Raw genomic sequence first — 24,051 nt, 5'->3', positions numbered from 1 at the left:
CCAAGCACACCAAGACAGTTGTGAAGAGGGCATGACAAAACCTATTCCCCCTCAGGAGACTGAAAATATTTGGCATGGGTCCTCAGATCCTCAAACGGTTTTACAGCTGCACCATCGAGAGCATCCTGACTGGTTGCATCACTGCCTGGTATGGCAACTGCTCGGCCTCTGACCGCAAGGCACTACAGAGGGTAGTGCATATGGCCCAGTACATCACTGGGGCCAAGCTTCCTGCCATTTAGGACCTCTATACCAGGCAGTGTCAGAGGAAGGCCCTAAAAGACTCCAGCCACCCTAGTCATAGACTGTTCTCTCTTCTGCCGCACGGCAAGCGGTATTGGAGTCTAGGTCCAAGAGGCTCTTAAACAGCTTCTACCCTAAGCCATAAGACTCATGAACAGCTAATCAAATGGCTACCCAGACTATTTGCATTACCCCCACCCCCACCCCCTATGCTGCTGCGACTCTCTATTATTATCTATGCATGGTCACTTTAATAACTCCACCTACAAGTACATATTACCTCAATTACCTCGACACTGGTGTCCCCACACATTGACTCTGTACCGGTACCCCCTCAACACAGCCCAGCTATTTTTATTTACTGCTGCTCTTTAATGATTTGTTATTCTTATCTCTTACTCTTTTTTAGGTATTTTCTTAAAACTGCAATGTTGGTTAAGGGCTTGTAAGTAAGCATTTCACTGTAAGGTCTACACCTGTTGTATTCGGCGCATGTGACAAATACAATTTGATTTGATTTGAAATATGGCATAACCCTCAAGCTTTGCACAGTGACCAGACCGTACAAATGAGCCTAGGTAGGTAGGCAGACAGTATCTGGCTACAGCCATGTCTATCAGGCTTAGGCAAATATGTTTTATAGTAAAACCAGCTTCAGTTTTACAGATTTACAACAGTAAATTGTAGTATTGTTGTTTCTCATCACTGTTTGCTAGTAAACTTAGCTAGCTAGCTGGATATACAATACTTGTTATTTACATCTGTTTGGAATCCTATCTTGCGTCATGCCTAGAATTTCATTGAAATGCATCCACGATCATAATCATAACCAATGTCATCCCTCGTCAATTATGTTACATAGCTAGCTAGTGAAATTATTTACAATTGCTGATGTTACACACGTTTGCTAACAAGTTACAAATGTGAGATGTGGCACATAACAGGTTAGTAGACACCAAGCTAACTAGCTTGCCAACACCAGTCATGTGCTAATGTTTACTGATAAACCTAGCTTTAGGTGGCTGGTTGTAAAAGAGCTCTGATTGTAAAACCTATTCTATTTTTAGTCATAGATATGGATACTGGTAGTTGTTTAGCTAGCTAGCTAGCTAGCTACCTAGCTAGGTAAGTTAGCAAACAGAAACATAATTGTATTTCCCCCACTGTAACACAGTAGCTAGCATGTTAGCCAGCAATACACAATATGGGTTTAAGTAGATAAACTAAAGTTAGCTAGCTAGCTAGGTGGCATAACTTACTTATGATACTTACCATATTTGTCATCTGCCCTTTTGCTGATGGCATCAGTTGTAGCTGACCTTCTTGCTAAATCCAACTCTTTGAATCCTTTTCACTATATTCCGGTTGAAACATGTATGGTTGAATGTCTCCATGTAGCTAATAGATGCCCAAAGTATTGTTGTTAGTGTCCAACTCATTTTCAAAAAAGCCCGCCTTGGGGGTGGAACGGGGAAAGAGCATGGAGCACCGCCCAACACAAGTTGCATTCTTTCAGATACCAGAAAATAATGTGTCTGCTTGTATATTTAGCAATGGATCCTCTGATAGAAACATTGCTGAAAGACATCCAATTTCTCTATCCAACAAGACAACCATATCTATACCCACAAAAACGTATATTGCAATCAATATAACATAGAGCCATCGTGAAATGCCACAAAGCAAGACTACGTTTATTTTTAAGGAACCACCGGCCTGAGAAGGGAGACATGAAAAGAAGAAGAAATATGGTAGTCACTGGGAAGCTGTAACCTATACGTCACCTCGTTCACCCTCCGGAGAAACCAGAGGGCTCAGCTTCTTGCAGGGCAGGCGGAGTGGGAGGTTCCTGGTAGAGAACACACTGGAAGGGAGTCTGTCCGGTGGAGGAGTGACATAACGAATTCTGGGCATACTCCGCCCATAGAAGGAATCGGGGCCACTCTCCCTGCCAGTGACTCCTCAGGAAGCTCCCCAGCTCCTGGTTCATTCTCTCCACCTGACCCTGACCGATGTGAATTAAGGGCCACGGTCGTAAACGATGTCCTCCAGGAGCCCATAATGCCGGAAGACCTGCTGGAATAGTGCTTCAGTGACCTGGAGAGTAGTAGGGAGACCAGAGAGAGGGATGAAACGAGGTGGGCGTAGTGGAAGTTCTGTCTCAACGACAAGGTAATCCACAAAAAAAATATCCATGTGCGTACTACTCTAAGAAACTGTCTCCTGCAGAGAGGAATTACGACATCAGCGATCGAGAGCTCCTGGCGGTGAAGTTAGCATTAGAGGAGTGGAGACACTGACTGGAGGGTGCCAAGGACCCATTCATCATCCTCACAGCTGTGTGCGCCCAGGTCAGCATGAGGTCAAATCTCATAAAGAAAAGGGCCCACCTTGCTTGGTGCAGATTGAGCCTCCTCGCTGTCCGTACTCCAGGTTCTGATGGTCGATGATGTCCGTACTCAAGCAAACTCCTCTAATGCCAACTTCACCGCTAGGACCTCTCGATCACCGATGTTGTAATTCCTCTCTGCAGGAGACAGTATGGTGTTGAAGCTCGTTTGGAGGTTTGTTAGCACAGTGTCCAAAGAAGGGCCAGATGTATACAGAATGGTGTCATCTGTGTAGAGGTGGATGAGAGAATCACTAGCAGCAAGAGCGACATCATTGATATATACAGAGAAAAGCGTCGGCCAGAGAATTGAACCCTGTGGCACCCCCATAGAGACTCCCAGAGGTCCTGGTATACCTCTGGGATGTTGGGCTGAAGGGAAACCACAGGACTCTCAACCGACGTGGAACCACAGAGGACAGGAAAGCAGGTCCTCCAGCATTCGGGTGTCCAGTCCGTGCTTTTAATCCTTGACCATGAGATGGTGGAGTTATGGCGTTGAAGCCAAGGGAGGTTGAGGATGTTATTGTGAGCTGGTTTTTGGTGATGAAGAAGGGAATCTTCTCCTGATGAATGGACTCCATGGTGAGGGTGAGTGGTTTGGTGATGTATGTGATGGTTCCAGAACCGTGTGGCCGATTTTCGAGGGCTTGAACCGGGAAAGGAGAGGGGAGCGGGTATGAGATGATGTTAAGAGAGGAGGCAAGGGTCTGGTCTATAAAGTTCCCCGTGGCACCGGAATCCACTAACGCTGTAGATACAGTACATGAGGGACAGTCAACTAGTGTGATCGACACCAAAAAGGGTTTGGCAGAAAGTGATGAAGAGGGGATACTCACACCCTCTTGCTCTCCTGAATCCCGAGTTGGGACGTACCGGACACTGCTAGAGCTGGTGCCCTCCTTGACCACAATAGAGACAGAGCCCAAGCTGTTTCCTTCTGCTTCACTCAGCCGCTGGGAAGCGTGTGACCGTCATATTTATCAAGGAGGGACAAACGGGAATCGCTGACCTGAGTGGGTTGCTGAATGGGCTGGTGTGCTGGCTCTCTGGATCGACTGGTGGTAGACTATCCTCTGCTGAAGGCAACGCCTCTTGGGTAGGTTTGAGACATTGAGCACTGCAAAGAACCTCTTCCATAGCCGTCCCCAGTTGCACCAGCTGGTTGTGGTGTTGACGAAGTAGGTATCTCTGCTCGTCGACCGTCTGGGAGATGTTCTGATTTCCTGTTGCTTCCATTTGTTGAGGCAGTACTCTGTAACGTAGACGCTGGGAGTCGAGAAGCAGGTGCAGGTGATAAGTTTAATACAACATAGGAGTAGCTTCTTGACATGAAACACAGAAACAATACTGCCTGGGGAATGAACCTAAGGGAGTGCCAGAGAAAGGGGAGGTAATGAGTGAGGTAATGGAGTCCAGGTGTGCCTCATGATGAAGCAAAGGTGCGCATAATGATTGCTGCTAGGTGTGCATAATGATGGTTGCCAGGACCGGTGGTTAGTTAACCAGCGACATCAAATGCCGGAAGGGAGGAGCAGGAGAAGACGTGACGTCATGTTTACTAATACCTGTTACGTTTGGGTACTGTCTAATTATTTCTGCAGGCGGTTCAATTGCTAGTGCAAACAGGAGGGGAAGAGGGAACATCCCTGTCTTGTGCCCCTTTTTTTAGATAATATATTATTTGTGTATATTTTAGCTTTAGGATATGTATAGTTGAAGTCGAAAGTTTACATACATATAGGTTGGAGTCATTAAAATTCATTTTTCAACCACTCCACAAATTTCTTGTTAACAAACTACAGTTTTGGCAAGTCGGTTAGGACATCTACTTTGTTCATGACACATGTTTACAGACAGATTATTTCACTTATAATTCAGTGGTACAAAAGTATCTATATCCACAGTAAAGCAAGTCCTATATCGACATAACCTGAAAGGGCGCTCAGCAAGGAAGAAGCCACTGCTCCAAAACCACCATAACAAAGCCAGACTACGGTTTGCAACTGCACATGGAGACAAAGATCATACTTTTTGGAGAAATGTCCTCTGGTCTGATGAAGCAAAAATAGAACTGTTTGGCCATAATGACCATTGTTATGTTTGGAGGAAAAAGGGGGATGCTTGCAAGCCGAAGACACCATCCCAAACGTGGAGCACGGGGGTGGCAGCATCCATGTTGTGGGGGTGCTTTGCTGCAGGAGGAACTGGTGCACTTCACAAAATAGATGGCATCATGTGGCAGGAAAATTATGTGGATATATTTAAGCAACATCTCAAGACATCAGTCAGGAAGTTAAAGCTTGGTTTCAAATGGGTCTTCCAAATGAACAATTACCCAAAGTTGTGGCAAAATGGCTTAAGGACAACAAAGTCAAGGTATTGGAGTGGCCATCACAAAGCCCTGACCTCAATCCTATAGAACATTTGTGGGCAGAACTGAACAAATGTGTGAGAGCAAGGAGTCCTACAAACCTGACTCAGTTACACCAGCTCTGTCAGGAGGAGTGGCAGGGTAGCCTAGTGGTTTGAGCGTTGGACTAGTAACCGAAATGTTGCAAGTTTCAATCCCCGAGCTGACAAGGTACAAATCTGTCGTTCTGCCCCTGAACAGTTAACCCACTGTTAACCCACTGTTCCTAGGCTGTCATTGAAAATAAGAATTTGTTCTTAACTGACTTGCCTAGTTAAATAAAGGTAAAATAAAAAATAAAAGGAATGGGCCAAAATTCACCCAACTTATTGTGGAAGGCTACCCAATACGTTTGACCCAAGTTAAACAATATAAAGGTAATGCTACCAAATACTAATTGAGTGTATGTAAACTTCTGACCCACTGGGAATGTGATGAAAGAAATTAAATCTGAAATAAATAATTATCTCTACTATTATCCTGACATTTCACATTCTTGAAGTAAAGTGGTGATCCTAACTGACCTAAGAAAGGATTTTCTTTGTAGGACTAAATGTCAGGAATTGTGAAACTGAGTTTAAATGTATTTGGCTAAGGTGTATGTTAACTTCCAATTTCAACTGTATATAATATTTTTTATTAAATATATTATTTCAGCTGGAAAGTTGAAAGCTTCCAAATAGAAAACACCATTCATGACGGTCTTTTCGGCATGAATAGCCATTATTGATCAATCTATATATTTAGATTTTTTGCATATTGATATTAAACTAAAATATGTTATTGTATTTGTTTGTAAGTGTCTATTTTTAAATAAACCCTGTTTGATTGATACTGTATGTATCAAATCTTAATGATTTTGCCATTCTATTACATATGAGCTTTGTTATTGTTTTCACAAGTTATTAAACTAATGGGTCCGTAATCAGCAGGGACTCTCCAGATTTACCTGGTTTTAATATAACTGAAAAAATTGTTTGACACATGGAACTGAAACTGAAATCTAATTACAATGTTGCAGAACGTTGAAGTAAACATTTTGTGAGAAATATTGTAAACTGTAATTCAAACGTTGAGTTTCCCTAAATGAAAATCTTTGAGACAATTGTTGACACAATGTTTTATCTATCGCAGGGATATTCAACTTTTACACTACGGGTTCCAGAGCCTGCTGGTTCTCTGTTCTACCTGATAATGAATTTCACCCACCTGATGTACCAGGTCTAAATCAGTCCCTGATTAAAGGGGAACAATGAAAAAATGCAGTGGAACTAGATAAGAGGACCAGAGTTTAGTTTGAGGGTTCTATCATACAACCTAATACAATGTTGTAGAAAGTAATGTAAAAAACTTTTTGTGCCAGCTGGGTCTTCAGCTGCTAGCTGCAAAGAGCAAACAGATAGCATTGTGTTTTACGCTCAAAGGGGTCCGTGCGGAAACAGACTTTTGAAACTTTTGGGTGAAAAATGGAGATGTGAAAAAATGTTTCAAAATAAATTAACAGCGTTAACTTTGACAGCCCTGATTTTAACATGTATGTTCCTCCTCCTTTCCAGGTGTGCATGGCTGTCTAAGTTCCAGGACAACAGCCAGTGGATCCAGATTGACCTGCAGGATGTGGGTGTGGTCTCAGGTATCCTGACCCAGGGTCGCTGTGATGCTGATGAGTGGCTGACTAAGTACAGTGTCCAGTACCGCACCGATCAGAACCTAAACTGGATCTACTACAAGGACCAGACTGGCAACAACAGGGTCAGTATACAGTAGGACCAGACTGGCAACAACAAGGTCAGTATAGAGTAGGACCAACAACAGGGTCAGTATACAGTAGGACCAACAACAGGGTCAGTATACAGTAGGACCAGACTGGCAACAACAGGGTCAGTATAGAGTAGGACCAACAACAGGGTCAGTATACAGTAGGACCACAACAGGGTCGGTATACAGTAGCACCAACAACAGGGTCAGTATACAGTAGCACCAACAACAGGGTCAGTATACAGTAGGACCACAACAGGGTCAGTATACAGTAGGACCAACAACAGGGTCAGTATGCAGTAGGACCAACAACAGGGTCGGTATACAGTAGCACCAACAACAGGGTCACTGTGATGCTGATGAGTGGCTGACTAAGTACAGTGTCCAGTACCGCACCGATCAGAACCTAAACTGGATCTACTACAAGGACCAGACTGGCAACAACAGGGTCAGTATACAGTAGGACCAGACTGGCAACAACAAGGTCAGTATAGAGTAGGACCAACAACAGGGTCGGTATACAGTAGGACCAACAACAGGGTCAGTATACACTAGGACCAGACTGGCAACAACAGGGTCAGTATAGAGTAGGACCAACAACAGGGCCAGTATACAGTAGGACCAACAACAGGGTCAGTATACAGTAGGACCACAACAGGGTCAGTATACAGTAGGACCAACAACAGGGTCAGTATACACTAGGACCAGACTGGCAACAACAGGGTCAGTATACAGTAGGACCAGACTGGCAACAACAAGGTCAGTATAGAGTAGGACCAACAACAGGGTCGGTATACAGTAGGACCAACAACAGGGTCAGTATACACTAGGACCAGACTGGCAACAACAGGGTCAGTATAGAGTAGGACCAACAACAGGGCCAGTATACAGTAGGACCAACAACAGGGTCAGTATACAGTAGGACCACAACAGGGTCAGTATAGAGTAGGACCAACAACAGGGCCAGTATACAGTAGGACCAACAACAGGGTCAGTATACAGTAGGACCACAACAGGGTCAGTATACAGTAGGACCAACAACAGGGTCAGTATGCAGTAGGACCAGCAACAGGGTCGGTATACAGTAGCACCAACAACAGGGTCAGTATAAATTAGGACCAACAACAGAGTCAGTATAAATTGGGACCAACAACAGGGTAGGTATACAGTAGGACCAACAACAGGGTCAGTATACAGTAGGACCAACAACAGGGTCAGTATGCAGTAGGACCAACAACAGGTTCAGTGTGCAGTAGGACCAACAAGCAGGGCCATTATGCAGTAGGACTAATAACAGAGTCAGTGTGCAGTAGGACCAACAACAGGGTCAGTGTGCAGTAGGACTAATAACAGGGTCAGTGTGCAGTAGGACCAACAACAGGGTCAGTGTGCAGTAGGACCAACAACAGGGTCAGTGTGCAGTAGGACTAATAACAGGGTCAGTGTGCAGTAGGACCAACAACAGGGTCAGTATACACTAGGACCAGACTGGCAACAACAGGGTCAGTATAGAGTAGGACCAACAACAGGGCCAGTATACAGTAGGACCAACAACAGGGTCAGTATACAGTAGGACCACAACAGGGTCAGTATACAGTAGGACCAACAACAGGGTCAGTATACAGTAGGACCAACAACAGGGTCAGTATGCAGTAGGACCAGCAACAGGGTCGGTATACAGTAGCACCAACAACAGGGTCAGTATAAATTAGGACCAACAACAGAGTCAGTATAAATTGGGACCAACAACAGGGTAGGTATACAGTAGGACCAACAACAGGGTCAGTATACAGTAGGACCAACAACAGGGTCAGTATGCAGTAGGACCAACAACAGGTTCAGTGTGCAGTAGGACCAACAAGCAGGGTCATTATGCAGTAGGACTAATAACAGGGTCAGTGTGCAGTAGGACAAACAACAGGGTCAGTGTGCAGTAGGACTAATAACAGGGTCAGTGTGCAGTAGGACCAACAACAGGGTCAGTGTGCAGTAGGACCAACAACAGGGTCAGTGTGCAGTAGGACCAACAACAGGGTCAGTGTGCAGTAGGACCAACAACAGGGTCAGTGTGCAGTAGGACCAACAACAGGGTCAGTGTGCAGTAGGACCAACAACAGGGTCAGTATGCAGGTTGGGCATTCTGGATTATGCTACTAGTAATACTACTAAATCACAAGGGAACAATTGTCAGTTCCTCTTAGGCTCCGTGTTCTAAGTGGCACTCTATTTCCTATCTAATGGAGTAGTTTTGACCAGAGCTCTATGGGCTCTGGAAAAGTGGTGCACTACATAGGGTGCCATTTGGGATTCAGCCCATCTCACTTGTACATCCTTCTCTATAGTCTATAGGCTGTTAGTCAGCTGATTGGTTGATGTCAGATGGGCATGTTATCGACTGGCCAATGTCGTGTCTCTGTTCCCGCAGGTGTTCTATGGGAACTCGGACCGCTCGTCGTCCGTTCAGAACCTGCTGCGTCCTCCTATTGTGGCCCGCTATGTTAGGCTCCTCCCTCTGGGTTGGCACACCCGCATTGCCCTGCGCATGGAGCTGCTGATGTGCATGAGCAAGTGTACCTAAAACCTATGACCCTAATAACCCTAACCCCTAACCTCTAACCCTGTCTATCCTACTGGGCACTGATGTCAGTTCAACGTCTTGTTTTGATTTACATTTGGTTAAGTTGTCAACTAACGTAAATTCAACGTGAAATCAAGAAACAAATTCACCATGTCATGTGATTTAGGCTAAAAGTTGGGTGAAAATATGAGGAAATGCTCTCAAGTGGATTTGTTTTCCACATTTATTCAACGCTATCAAATGTATTTTTTGTGTTGAAATGACATGGAAACCACATTGATGGACCCAGTTTTTGCCCAGTGAGGTCAGTGTCCACCTTACCCTTCCATCTTAACTCCCAGACGCTTGCCAAAGGGCGACATTATTTAAGCATTTCATTGTACACTTGGCTGTATGACGTCCACATGACAAACCTAACTTTGATTTGTCACTGGTCCGGTAACCCTGTCAAGACACAGTACCGAGCTAGTAGCAATAGAATGATGTCTTGATCTCTTTCCCTGTTTGTCTTCTAGGGGCTGTGGTTGTCAGTGTGTTTTATTGGCAGAGACCATTGTGTGTTTACCTTTTTTAACTATAGTAAATAATACAGTATTTAATTTGCATATACCCTGCCCATTCCCCTCCACATATTCCAATTTGTGCCACCCACAAGTTGAAAACTACATGCCAAGTACACTATATGACCAAAAGTATGTGGACACCTGCTCGTCGAACATCTCATTACTAAATCATGGGCATTAATATGGAGTTGGTCCCCCCTTTGCTGCTATAACAGCCTCCACAATTCTGGGAAGGCTTTCCACGAGATGTTGGAACATTGCTGCGATAATTTACTTCCATTCAGCCACAAGAGCATTAGTGATGTTGGGCATTGATGTTGGGCCCAACACAAGTTGCATTCTTTCAGAGACAGAAAAAAACGTGTCTGCTTGTATATTTAGCAATGAATCCGCCGATAGGAACATCGCTGACTCTATGGAACAAGGACAACCATATCTACACCCACAAAAATGTGAATTGCAATCAATATAACATAGAGCCATCGTGAAATGCCACTAAGCAGGATCCCGCCCCCATCAATACACCTGAAGCAGTCATAGGGTGTATCGTTCAGCGCGCGACGCCCTGCCCTGCTTTCCTCCTGGGCTGTTATGTGTGAAACACATCTCACTGTCCTAGAAATGCCTCAGACATGATGAAACCAAACCAAGATTCCCCCAGGGTGAAATTCCCCTATAACTATTAAGTTGTTAATATTCTTAGCTTTATCCTTTGAAAATAGACAAGTGGAAAAATTCTGGGGATGAGCATGTGTATCTTCAATATGTACACATTGTTCCGCTTTAGTGCATTTAACTATATGTCGCAAGTAAAAGTCTTTGGTGGCGAGTCAGTACAATACAAGGTTAAAACCCCCCTCAGACTCAGGAAGGTTAAAACCCCCCTCAGACTCAGGAAGGTTAAAACCCCCCTCAGACTCAGGAAGGTTAAAACCCCCCTCAGACGGTTAAAACCACCCTCAGACTCAGGAAGGTTAAAACCCCCCTCAGACTCAGGACGGTTAAAACCCCCCTCAGACTCAGGAAGGTTAAAACCACCCTCAGACTCAGGAAGGTTAAAACCACCCTCAGACTCAGGAAGGTTAAAACCACCCTCAGACTCAGGAAGGTTAAAACCCCCCTCAGACTCAGGAAGGTTAAAACCCCCCTCAGACTCAGGAAGGTTAAAACCACCCTCAGACTCAGGAAGGTTAAAACTCCCCTCAGACTCAGGAAGGTTAAATCCCCCCTCTGACGGTTAAAACCCCCCTCAGACTCAGGAAGGTTAAAACCCCCCTCAGACTCAGGAAGGTTAAAACCCCCTCAGACTCAGGATGGTTAAAACCCCCCTCAGACTCAGGAAGGTTAAAACCACCCTCAGACTCAGGAAGGTTAAAACCACCCTCAGACTTAGGAAGGTTAAAACTCCCCTCAGACTCAGGAAGGTTAAAACCCCCCTCAGACGGTTAAAACCACCCTCAGACTCAGGAAGGTTAAAACCCCCCTCAGACTCAGGAAGGTTAAAACCCCCCTCAGACTCAGGAAGGTTAAAACCACCCTCAGACTCAGGAAGGTTAAAACCACCCTCAGACGGTTAAAACCACCCTCAGACTCAGGAAGGTTAAAACCACCCTCAGACTCAGGAAGGTTAAAACCCCCCTCAGACTCAGGAAGGTTAAAACCACCCTCAGACTCAGAAAGGTTCAAACCCCCCTCAGACTCAGGAAGGTTAAAACCACCCTCAGACTCAGGACGGTTAAAACCCCCCTCAGACTCAGGAAGGTTAAAACCACCCTCAGACTCAGGAAGGTTAAAACCCCCCTCAGACTCAGGAAGGTTAAAACCACCCTCAGACTCAGGAAGGTTAAAACCCCCTCAGACTCAGGAAGGTTAAACCCCCCTCAGACTCAGGAAGGTTAAAACCCCCCTCAGACTCAGGAAGGTTAAAACCCCCCTCAGACTCAGGAAGGTTAAAACCCCCCTCAGACTCAGGAAGGTTAAAACCACCCTCAGACTCAGGAAGGTTAAAACCACCCTCAGACTTAGGAAGGTTAAAACACCCTCAGACTCAGGAAGGTTAAAACCCCCTCAGACTCAGGAAGGTTAAAACCCCCTCAGACTCAGGAAGGTTAAAACCACCCTCAGACTCAGACTCAGGAAGGTTAAAACCCCCTCAGACTCAGGAAGGTTAAAACCCCCTCAGACTCAGGAAGGTTAAAACCCCCTCAGACTCAGGAAGGTTAAAACCCCCTCAGACTCAGGAAGGTTAAAACCCCCTCAGACTCAGGAAGGTTAAAACCCCCTCAGACTCAGGAAGGTTAAAACCCCCTCAGACTCAGGAAGGTTAAAACCCCCCAGACTCAGGAAGGTTAAACCCCCTCAGACTCAGGAAGGTTAAAACCCCCTCAGACTCAGGAAGGTTAAAACGGTTAAAACCCTCAGACTCAGGAAGGTTAAAACCCCCCTCAGACTCAGGAAGGTTAAAACCACCCTCAGACTCAGGAAGGTTAAAACCACCCTCAGACTTAGGAAGGTTAAAACTCCCCTCAGACTCAGGAAGGTTAAAACCCCCCTCAGACGGTTAAAACCACCCTCAGACTCAGGAAGGTTAAAACCCCCCTCAGACTCAGGAAGGTTAAAACCCCCCTCAGACTCAGGAAGGTTAAAACCACCCTCAGACTCAGGAAGGTTAAAACCACCCTCAGACGGTTAAAACCACCCTCAGACTCAGGAAGGTTAAAACCACCCTCAGACTCAGGAAGGTTAAAACCCCCCTCAGACTCAGGAAGGTTAAAACCCCCCTCAGACTCAGGAAGGTTAAAACCACCCTCAGACTCAGAAAGGTTCAAACCCCCCTCAGACTCAGGAAGGTTAAAACCACCCTCAGACTCAGGAAGGTTAAAACCCCCCTCAGATGGTTAAAACCACCCTCAGACTCAGGAAGGTTAAAACCCCCCTCAGACTCAGGAAGGTTAAAACCCCCCTCAGACTCAGGAAGGTTAAAACCACCCTCAGACTCAGGAAGGTTAAAACCACCCTCAGACTCAGGAAGGTTAAAACCACCCTCAGACTCAGGAAGGTTAAAACCCCCCTCTGACGGTTAAAATCCCCCTCAGACTCAGGAAGGTTAAAACCCCCCTCAGACTCAGGAAGGTTAAAACCCCCCTCAGACTCAGGAAGGTTAAAACCACCCTCAGGAATGGAATAATGTTAACTTTATATATTTGTTGTCACTTGTTAAGCATCCCAAGTATTTCATATTTTTTTGTGGTCCACATAAAGGAATGCTGTAAATCGTGAGTTATTCTTTTTCTTATTACCATAATTTTTTCCCACGATAATTATATCCTGAGATTTTTGAGCATTCTGAGTTTTCGATATTGGTCAGCCATATCAGGAGATAATTTGCAAATAAGTTTAGTTTATATTCATGTTCACCAACACTGATACCTGTTACATTTGGGTTCTGTATAATTCTTTCTGCAAGCGTTTCAATTGCTATTGCAAACAGGAGGTTGGAGAGGGGACATTCCTGTCTTGTGCCCCTTTTTTAATGCAATTTTATCAGATAATGTATTCTTTTTGTATGTTTTAGCTTTAGGACATTTATATAATATTTCTTATTAAATTGATTATTTCAGCTGGATGTGGCTTAAATAGCTGAATCCACCAATTTGAGGGGGTGTCCTCATACTTTGTATATATAGTGTATATACCATATATTGTGTACCAGGTTATAGAATAGAGCAGAAGCTCTGAACTAGCCGGTCAGACCCCAGTCCTACCTACAGGTTGTGGAAATATGTGCTCTTTTACTATTTCTCCAATTGGTTTCCTGAAGGCGATATCCTCCACTTCTATGTCAAAGATAATAAAACTAAAACACTATAATAAATACTACAGTGATGTTCTCCAAAACACTACAGTAAATACTACAGTATACTACAGTCCGCAAAACACTACAATAGTTACTATAGTTTATACTACAGTTTATTTTACTACAAAATGTATACTATTAGTTAGCTGTAAATACTACACTATACTACAGCACATACATACGTATACTAAACACTACATTGAATACTACAATATTTATACCATAGTATACTATAGTATTTTTTTCATGTGAGTGAGAACAAGGAGCTGTAAACATGATCATTGGGGGCCGGTTTACTGGACACAGATTAAGCCTGGTCCTGATTCTCCATTGAGCCTGCTTTTTAGTCCAGGACGAGGCGTAATCTGTGTCCGGGGAACTAGCCCCTAATGATCTAAGCCCAGAGTCAGATGAGATGTGGACATGTTGTTGAATGTCCTGTAAACTAAAGTACTGTACTGTCTGTGTCTATCTGTTTGAATGTGACTTTTATTGTGATGTGTAACAGTAAGGTATAGTGTTGCTGTATTTCAGTGGTGTCACCAATGTCCTGTTCTGTTGAATCACATTAGATTGTATATTCAGGGTTAGGTTTAGGGCCAATACACCCCTCAATAAAGTGACAGCATTGAAAGCAAAGGAAACTAGTTGTATACATTATTTCAGATGGTACTCAGTATCCTTACTGACATACAGTACATTTGAAAAGTATTCAGACCCATTTACTTTTTGCACATTTTGTTACGTTACAGCCTTATACTAAAATATATATATATATTTTTTACTCAATCTACACGCAATACCCCATAATTATAAAGTAAATCAGGTTTACAGAAATTTTTCCAAATATATTAAAAATTTCAAAAACTATCACATTTGTATAAGTATTCAGACCCTTAACTTCTTATGGCAGCAGGGGCAGTATTGAGTAGAGAAACTGGAGCTCTGTCAGAGTGACCATCAGGTTCTTGGTCTACTCCCTGACCAAGGCCCTTCTCCCCAGACTGCTCAGTTTGGACGGGCGGCCAGCTCTAGGAAGAGTCTTGGTGGTTCCAAACTTCTTCAATTTAAGAATGATGGTGGTCAATGTGTTCTTGGCGATCTTCAATGCTGCAGAAATATTTTGGTAACCTTCCCCAGATCTGTACCCATGACACAATCCTGTCTCGGAGCACTACGGACAATTCATTCGACCTCATGGCTTGGTTTTTGCTATGCCATGCATTGTCAACTGTGGGACCTTATATAGACAGGTGTGTGCCTTTCCTAATATTGTCCAATCAATTTAATTTACCACAGATGGACTCCAATCAAGTTGTAGAAATACCTCAAAGATTATCCATGGAAACAAGGATGCACCTGAGCTCAATTTCGAGTCTCATATCAAAGGGTCTGAATACTTATGTAAATAAAGGTATTTCTGTTGTAATACATTTGCCAAAATGTCTAAAAACCTTTTTTTCCTTTGTCATTATGGGGTATTTTGTGTATTTTTATTTAATACATTTTAGAATAAGGCTGTAACGTAACAAAATGTGGAAAAAGTCAAGGGGTCTGAATGCTGGACACATATTAGGAAACATTCTCCAGACAGGAAGTTGCTTGTTTACAAGCAGAGAACAATAGAAGTGATGGTGTTCTTTGTGTTTAATAAACCCTGCATTAAGGTTAACCCTAGATAGCTGTGTCCTATAAGGTTAATAATAGCAGTGTTTTTAGGGTTAATGAACTCTGTATTATACAGTCATTAACCTTATTACTGCAGTGGGCTAACAGAGTGTTTCTTGGTAATCTTAAACAAAACTACTTTGAAACGAAAGTATACACCTCACACACATGATTATGGGCTTAAAAAATGAAGACGCCTGTACCATGTCAGATATAGAATTGAAATGTGTTCAATTGAGTTTGCATCCCAATATTACACTTTATATACATCACAGAAGACTGAAAAAACCCAAACTGTTTACATAGAAAAAACCGTTTCTTCATTTGAAATTAGAAAAAATATGAATAACATTCCACCCATGAGGCCACTAGGTAATTTCACTGCAGGAAAGGGATTTATTGACCACCATGTGGCTATGAACACAAAGAGAAGAGGACTGTCGAGTTGGTATCTGACCATGTCTGCTAAAGTGCACTGTTCAAAAAATAACATTTGAGATCACTTGAGCCAGCATTGTAGCATAGTAAATCTGTTTGTATAAACAGCTATTCAACAGAATTGTAGCATAGTAAATCTGTTTGTATAAACAGCTATTCAACAGAATTGTAGCATAGTAAATCTGTTTGTATAAACAGCTATTCAACAGCATTGTAGCATAGTAAATCTGTTTGTATAAACAGCTATTCAACAGAATTGTAGCATAGTAAATCTGTTTGTATAAACTAGAGGTCAACCGATGAATCGGAATGGCCGATTCATAACAATCGGAAATCGGTATGTTTGGACGCTGATTTGGACGATTTTAAAATTTATTTTACATCTTTATTTAACTAGGCAAGTCAGTTAAGAACACATTCTTATTTTCAATGACGGCCTAGGAACGGTGGGTTAACTGCCTTGTTCAGGGGCAGAACAACAGATTACCTTGTCAGCTCAGGGATTCAATCTTGCAATCTTACGGTTAACTAGTCCAACGCTCTAACCACCTGCCTCACGAGGAGCCTGCCTGTTACGCGAATGCAGTAAGAAGCCAAGGTAAGTTGCTAGCTAGCATTAAACTTAATCAATCATAATCACTAGTGCGCATTTGCGCACCATAAACAGCAATGCCTTTCTTAAAATCAATACACAGAAGTATATATTTTTACACCTGCATATTTAGCTAAAAGAAATCCAGGTTAGCAGGCAATATTAACCAGGTGAAATTGTGTCACTTCTCTTGCGTTCATTGCACGCAGAGTCAGGGTATATGCAACAGTTTGGGCCGCCTGGCTCATTGCGAACTGATTTGCCAGAATTTTACGTAATTATGACATAACATTGGAGGTTGCGCAATGTAACAGCAATATTTAGACTGATGGATGCCACCCGTTAGATAAATACGGAACGGATCCGTATTTCACTGAAAGAATAAAAGTCTTGTTCTCGAGATGATAGTTTCTGGATTTGACCATATTAATGACCTAAGGCTCGTATTTCTGTGTGTTATTATATTATAATTAAGTCTATGATTTGATAGAGCAGTCTGACTGAGCGATGGTAGGCACCAGCAGGCTCATAAGCATTCATTCAAACATCACTTTTGTGCGTTTTGCCAGCAGCTCTGCTGTTTATGACTTCAAGCCTATCAACTCCCGAGAATAGGCTGGTGTAACGATGTGATGTGAAATGGCTAGCTAGTTAGCGGGGTGCGCGCTAATAGCGTTTCAAACGTCACTCGCTCTGATCTTTCTAATAGTTGTTCCCCTTGCTCTGCATGGGTACCGCTGCTTCGAGGGTGGCTGTTGTCGCTGTGTTCCTGGTTCGAGCCCAGGTAGGAGTGAGGAGAGGGACAGAAGCTATACTGTTACACTGGCAATACTAAAGTGCCTATAAGAACATCCAACAGTCAAAGGTATATGAAATACAAATGGTATAGAGAGAAATAGTACTATAATTCCTATAATAACTACAAGCTAAAACTTCTTACCTGGGAAAACTCATGTTAAAAGGAACCACCAGGTTTCATATGTTCTCATGTTCTGAGCAAGGAACTTAAACGTTAGCTTTCTTACATGGCACATATTGCACTTTTACTATCTTCTCATTCAGTATTGTTGTAATTGTCATTATTTCAAATACATTTTTAAAATCGGCCGATTAATCGGTAGCGGCTTTTTTTTTTGTCCTCCAATAATCGGTATCGGTATTGGCGTTGAAAAATCATAATCGGTCGACCTCTAGTATAAACAGCTATTCACCAGAATTGTAGCATAGTAAATTTGTTTGTATAAACAGCTATTCAGCAGCATTGTAGCATAGTAAATCTATATCGTATAAATAGCTATTCACCTGTATTGTAAATCTACTTGTATAAATAGCAGCATCAGTTGTAAGCGTTTGGCCAAACAACATTGTGATTTTAAATTCTCCTCCTAGTATCATATAATATACAGACATGCTCAGATGTGTTGGTACCCTTACATCTCATTGAAATAATGCTTCATTCCTCCTGAAAAGTGATGAAATTAAAAACTATTTTATAATGTATGCCTTTGGTATGTCATAGAATAAAGCAAAGAAGCTGTAAAAAGAGATTAATTATTGCTTAAAGAGACTCTAAAATGGCCTGTACACAATTGTTGGTATCCCTTAGAACACATATGTCAGAGTCAAGGCCCGCGGGCCACATCCGGCCCGCAAGAAGGTTTTTTACGGCCCCTGGGATGATCTTGATTTATTATTAGAACCGGCCCGCAGCAAGCCGGCAGCCCGCAGATCTTTTACACGCACCAATACTACATTTCCCACAATGCAAAGGTGACGCACCGAGCAGTAGGCTGCTTCATTTCAATATTTATTGGCACAGCAGTCGTCAGCATCACAGTAAAATTAACTTTCAGATACCCATCAAAAATGGCAAAACGGAAGGTGGATACTGAGAACCGGGGGTTTCAAACAAGGTGGGAGTCGGAGTATATGTTCACGAAGGTAGCTGGAAAACCTGTGTGTCTTCTGTGTGGAGAAAGTGTGGCGGTACTGAAAGAGTATAATCTGAGACGACATTATGAAACGAAACACGCGGACAAAAACAAGAATATGGACATGGAACAAAGGCTACAAAAGGCAGAGGAATTAAAACGAGGCCTCAAATCTCGACAGGCTCTGTTCAAAAAAAGCCAAATCACAAGGCCAGGCTGCTGTCAAGGCCAGTTTTATTTTGGCAGAAGAGATCGCTAAATCAGCCCGGCCATTTACGGAGGGGGATTTCATCAAAAACTGCATGATTAAAGTTTGTGACGAAGTTTGCCCAGAAAAAGGCAACTCTTTTTAAATGTGAGTCTGAGCAGAAACACCATTGCCGAGAGAGTAGACCAGTTGTCCATCAATCTAAAAGAGCAGCTTGTGAAAAAGGGAAAAGATTTTATTGCATATTCCTTGGCTGTGGATGAGAGCACCGACATTTCTGACATTGCCCAGTTGTCAATTTTCATCCGCGGAGTGGACTCCAACCTAAGCGTGACAGAGGAGTTTTGGCTTTACGTCCTATGCATGGCACAACTACGGGGCATGATTTGTATGAAGAGGTGTCAAGATGTGTAAATGAGATGGAGCTTGGGAAAAACTCGTGGGTTTGACAACCGACGGAGCACCTGCGATGTGTGGACACAGGAGCGGAAGATACGGGAAAAGATGCAAGAGGAAAACGCGACAGGTGAGCTGACAGCTTATCATTGTATCATGTAAAGCCTTGAAAATGGAGCATGTAATGAGCATCATCACGCGCACAGTTAACTTTATCAGAGCCAAAGGTTTGAATCACCGCCAGTTCAAGGCATTTCTGACGGAGTTAGAAACGGAGCATGGTGATTTGCCTTATCACACAGAGGTGCGATGGCTAAGCCAGGGAAAGGTGCTTCAAAGATGTTTCGATCGTGAGGAGATTTGTCTGTTCTTGGACAGCAAAGGGAAAGACAATTTCCGAGACGAAATGTTTCTGTGTGAAATGGCTTTTCTGTGTGACAAGTCATCTGAATGCAATAAACTTGCAGCTGCAGGGTCGGGATCGTGTCATCTCTGATATGTACAGTACAGTGAAGGCATTTAAAACCAAACTGACTCTGTGGGAGACGCAGATGCGGAAAGAAAATTTGAGCCACTTTCCCAGCTGCCAGACCATGAAAGAGAAGCTCTCTACCAGTGCGTTCCCGAGCACACAGTTGGCTGATAAAATAGGTATGCTTGCCGCTGACTTTCGACGCCGATTTGCTGACTTTGAAGCACAAAAAGCAGGTTGGAACTGCTCGGTAACCCATTTGCTGTTGACGTGGAAAGCTCACCACCAAACCTCCAAATGGAGTTGATTGACCTCCAATGCAATGATGCACTGAGGGCAAAATATGCGGCAGTGGGTGCTGCGGAGTTCGCCCGTTTCCTCCCGGCACAATGCCCCAGCTGCGCATCCAGGCTGCTCAAACGTTGTCTATGTTTGGCAGCACATACCTGTGTGAACAACTGTTTTCTTTGATGAACCTGAACAAAACATCACACAGAAGTCGACTTACTGCTGAACACCTCCACTCAATTCTGAGGATTTCTTCAGCTCAGAGCCTTACCCCGAACATTGATGAACTTGTGGAAAAGATGGGACACCACCAAGTATCACCTCAACCTCAAACAAGTGAACATTACTGTGCAATCACATATTTAGAGTTTTTACTCAGTTCAAGTTTAAAGTTAAAATTTAATATTTGTTTTCACTGCATGTTACTTCTCCTTAAACAAAGTGTTGTTTTTGATTAATAGATTTTTGCACTTTATTTTTGTATTTCAATCCAATTATATTTTAAAAATATTTCAGTTGAGTGGATGATAGAAAATTGCTATTATTGTTTTTCTTTGAAGTAAATTTAGCCCACTTTTGCTAAAATAGAAAATATAGTCTACTGATGGTGCCTTGAATACCGGTTTCTTTCATTTAATGTTCATGTTATGGGGATATTTATATAAAGGAAATTTGTCTTTTGTGTCTGTTGAAAATTAAAGATTACTGACAGAGCCATAAGAAAATATTGCTTTATTTATCTGATCATATTGTAATATATTTGTTAGGTTTTCAGTAGGTTCAATTAGGTTCACTAGACTATATGCGTCATTTAAAAAATTTTCAATGAACATTCGAACAGTCCGGCCCTCGTCTTGTAGCTGATTTTTTTATTTGGCCCTCCGTCCATTTGACTTTGACACCCCTGCCTTAGAAAATATAATAAATAATTGGATTAGTGATATTTCAAACTAATTTTGTCATTCAGCCTATTTAAATGGGGGAAAAGTAGTCACTGTGCTGTTTGGTATCATTGTATACACCACACTGAACATGGACCAGAGAAAGCTGAGGAGAGATTTGTCTGAGGGGATCAGAAAGACAATAATAGACAAGCATGGTAAAGGCTACAAGACCACCTCCAAGCAGCTTGATGTTGCTGTGACAACAGTTGCAAATATGAAGAAGTTTAAGTTCCATGGAACTGTAGCCAACCTCCCTTGGCGCGGCCCAACCTCCCTGGGCGTGGCCCAACCTCCCTTGGCGTGGCCCAACCTCCCTGGGCGTGGCCCAACCTCCCTGGGCGTGGCCCAACCTCCCTTGGCGCGGCCCAACCTCCCTTGGCGCGGCCCAACCTCCCTGGGCGCGGCCCAACCTCCCTGGGCGTGGCCCAACCTCCCTGGGCGCGGCCGCAAGAGGAACATCGACCCCAGATTGAACAGAAGGAGAGTGCGAAAGGTAGAAAAATAACAATGGATAACTGCCAAAGAGATACAAGCTGAACTCCAAAGTGGAGGTACGTCAGTTTCTGATGGCACCATCTGTCGCTTTTTGAGCTAAAATGGGCTCCATGGAAGAAGACACATCAGAACTCCACTTTTGAAAGAAAAACATAAAAAAGACAGACTACATATTGACAAGCCACAATCCTTCTGGGAGAATGTCCTGTGGACAGATGAGCCAAAACTGGAGCTTTTTGGCAATTCACATCAGCTCTATGTTCACAGAGGAAAAAATGATGCTTTCAAAGGAAAGAACACCACACCTGCAGTGAAATATGGAGGGGGCTGGGTTATGTTTTGGTTCTGCGCCTGGCACAGGGTGCCTTAAATCTGTGCAGAGCACAATGAAATCTCAAGACTATCAAGGCATTCTGGAGCGAAACATGCTGCCTAGTGTCAGAAAGATCTGTCTCAGTCGCAGGTCATGGGATAATGACCCAAAACACACAGTTAAAAGCACCCAAGAATGGATAAGATCAAAACATTGGACTATTCTGAAGTGGCCTTTATGAGTCCTGATCTGAATCCTATCGAACATCTATGGAAAGGGCTGAAACTTGCAGTCTGGAGAAGGCACCCATCAAACCTGAGACAGCTGGAGCAGTTTGCTCAGGAAGAGTGGGCCAAACTACCTGTTAACAGGTGCAGAAGGCACCCATCAAACCTGAGACAGCTGGAGCAGTTTGCTCAGGAAGAGTGGGCCAAACTATCTGTTAACAGGTGCAGAAGTCTCACTGAGAGCTACAGAAAACGTTTGATTGCAGTGATTGCCTCTAAAAGGTTGTGCAACAAAATATTAGGTTATGGGATCCATCATTTTTGTCCATGCCATTTACAATTTTATGTTGAACAAAAAAATCTAAAGCAAAGTCTGATTTATATTAAATATGGAATAAACAATGGTGGATGCCAATTACTTTGGTCAGTTTCAAGTTATTTCAGAGAAAATTGTGCATTCATTTTTTTGTGGAGGGGTACCAACAAATTTGAGCACGTCTGTATGTATATATACTACTCATTTAGAAGTTTACATCACAAAACCCTTACATTGAAATTGATCATTTACTTGTACTAGTCTATACAGATCCTAATATCTTAACCTGAATGTGATGAAGCCAGATCATTATACACCATCTATACAAAAATTATGTGTACACCCCTTTAAATTAGTGTATTTGGCAATTTTATGAGGCAGTTGACATTGCTCAGGAGAGGGTTTAGGGCAGGGTGAGGGGTCAGAGGTTAGGGGTCACAGTTTTTTTCTGGTTCAATTAACATTTAACATTTACATTTAAGTCATTTAGCAGACGCTCTTATCCAGAGCGACTTACAAATTGGTGCTTTCACCTTATGACATCCAGTGGAACAGCCACTTTACAATAGTGCATCTAGGTCTTTTAAGGGGGGGGGAAGGATTACTTTATCCTGTCCTAGGTATTCCTTAAAGAGGTGGGGTTTCAGGTGTCTCCGGAAGGTGGTGATTGACTCCGCTGTCCTGGCGTCGTGAGGGAGTTTGTTCCACCATTGGGGGGCCAGAGCAGCGAACAGTTTTGACTGGGCTGAGCGGGAACTGTACTTCCTCAGTGGTAGGGAGGCGAGCAGGCCAGAGGTGGATGAACGCAGTGCCCTTGTTTGGGTGTAGGGCCTGATCAGAGCCTGGAGGTACTGAGGTGCCGTTCCCCTCACAGCTCCGTAGGCAAGCACCATGGTCTTGTAGCGGATGCGAGCTTCAACTGGAAGCCAGTGGAGAGAGCGGAGGAGCGGGGTGACGTGAGAGAACTTGGGAAGGTTGAACACCAGACGGGCTGCGGCGTTCTGGATGAGTTGTAGGGGTTTAATGGCACAGGCAGGGAGCCCAGCCAACAGCGAGTTGCAGTAATCCAGACGGGAGATGACAAGTGCCTGGATTAGGACCTGCGCCGCTTCCTGTGAGGCAGGGTCGTACTCTGCGGATGTTGTAGAGCATGAACCTACAGGAACGGGCCACCGCCTTGATGTTATTTGAGAACGACAGGGTGTTGTCCAGGATCACGCCAAGGTTCTTAGCGCTCTGGGACGAGGACACAATGGAGTTGTCAACCGTGATGGCGAGATCATGGAACGGGCAGTCCTTCCCGGGAGGAAGAGCAGCTCCGTCTTGCCGAGGTTCAGCTTGAGGTGATGATCCGTCATCCACACTGATATGTCTGCCAGACATGCAGAGATGCGATTCGCCACCTGGTCGTCAGAAGGGGGAAAGGAGAAGATTAATTGTGTGTCGTCTGCATAGCAATGATAGGAGAGACCATGTGAGGTTATGACAGAGCCAAGTGACTTGGTGTATAGCGAGAATAGGAGAGGGCCTAGAACAGAGCCCTGGGGGACACCAGTGGTGAGAGCACGTGGTGAGGAGACGGATTCTCGCCACGCCACCTGGTAGGAGCGACCTGTCAGGTAGGACGCAATTCAAGCGTGGGCCGCGCCGGAGATGCCCAACTCGGAGAGGGTGGAGAGGAGGATCTGATGGTTCACAGTATCGAAGGCAGCCGATAGGTCTAGAAGGATGAGAGCAGAGGAGAGAGAGTTAGCTTTAGCAGTGCGGAGCGCCTCCGTGATACAGAGAAGAGCAGTCTCAGTTGAATGACTAGTCTTGAAACCTGACTGATTTGGATCAAGAAGGTCATTCTGAGAGATAGCGGGAGAGCTGGCCAAGGACGGCACGTTCAAGAGTTTTGGAGAGAAAAGAAAGAAGGGATACTGGTCTGTAGTTGTTGACATCGGAGGGATCGAGTGTAGGT

General features: G+C 43.8%; 1 protein-coding gene and 1 long non-coding RNA gene across 2 annotated transcripts in view; both read left to right on the top strand.

Moving 5' to 3' along the window:
* The window catches only part of LOC115118149 (retinoschisin-like), a 60,838-nt gene extending 50,250 nt beyond the window's left edge, over nucleotides 1–10,588 (top strand). The window contains exons 5-6 of the mRNA XM_065009395.1: nucleotides 6,602–6,797; nucleotides 9,229–10,588. Coding sequence (XP_064865467.1) covers nucleotides 6,602–6,797; nucleotides 9,229–9,381 — 349 coding nt within the window. The 3' untranslated portion in view covers nucleotides 9,382–10,588. The remainder of the gene's footprint in view (nucleotides 1–6,601; nucleotides 6,798–9,228) is intronic.
* A 123-nt stretch (nucleotides 10,589–10,711) lies between these two features.
* LOC135564364 (uncharacterized) lies at nucleotides 10,712–11,758 on the top strand. Its single transcript, XR_010460971.1, has 2 exons — nucleotides 10,712–11,234; nucleotides 11,288–11,758. It is a non-coding gene; the product is annotated as an uncharacterized LOC135564364 (long non-coding RNA).
* Nucleotides 11,759–24,051: the final 12,293 nt, after the last annotated feature.

This window comes from Oncorhynchus nerka, linkage group LG24 (assembly GCF_034236695.1).
Source record: "Oncorhynchus nerka isolate Pitt River linkage group LG24, Oner_Uvic_2.0, whole genome shotgun sequence".
Lineage (NCBI taxonomy): Eukaryota > Metazoa > Chordata > Actinopteri > Salmoniformes > Salmonidae > Oncorhynchus > Oncorhynchus nerka.
The sequence above is the reverse complement of the archived record's forward strand: the minus strand, read 5'-3'. Positions and strand labels throughout refer to the sequence as shown.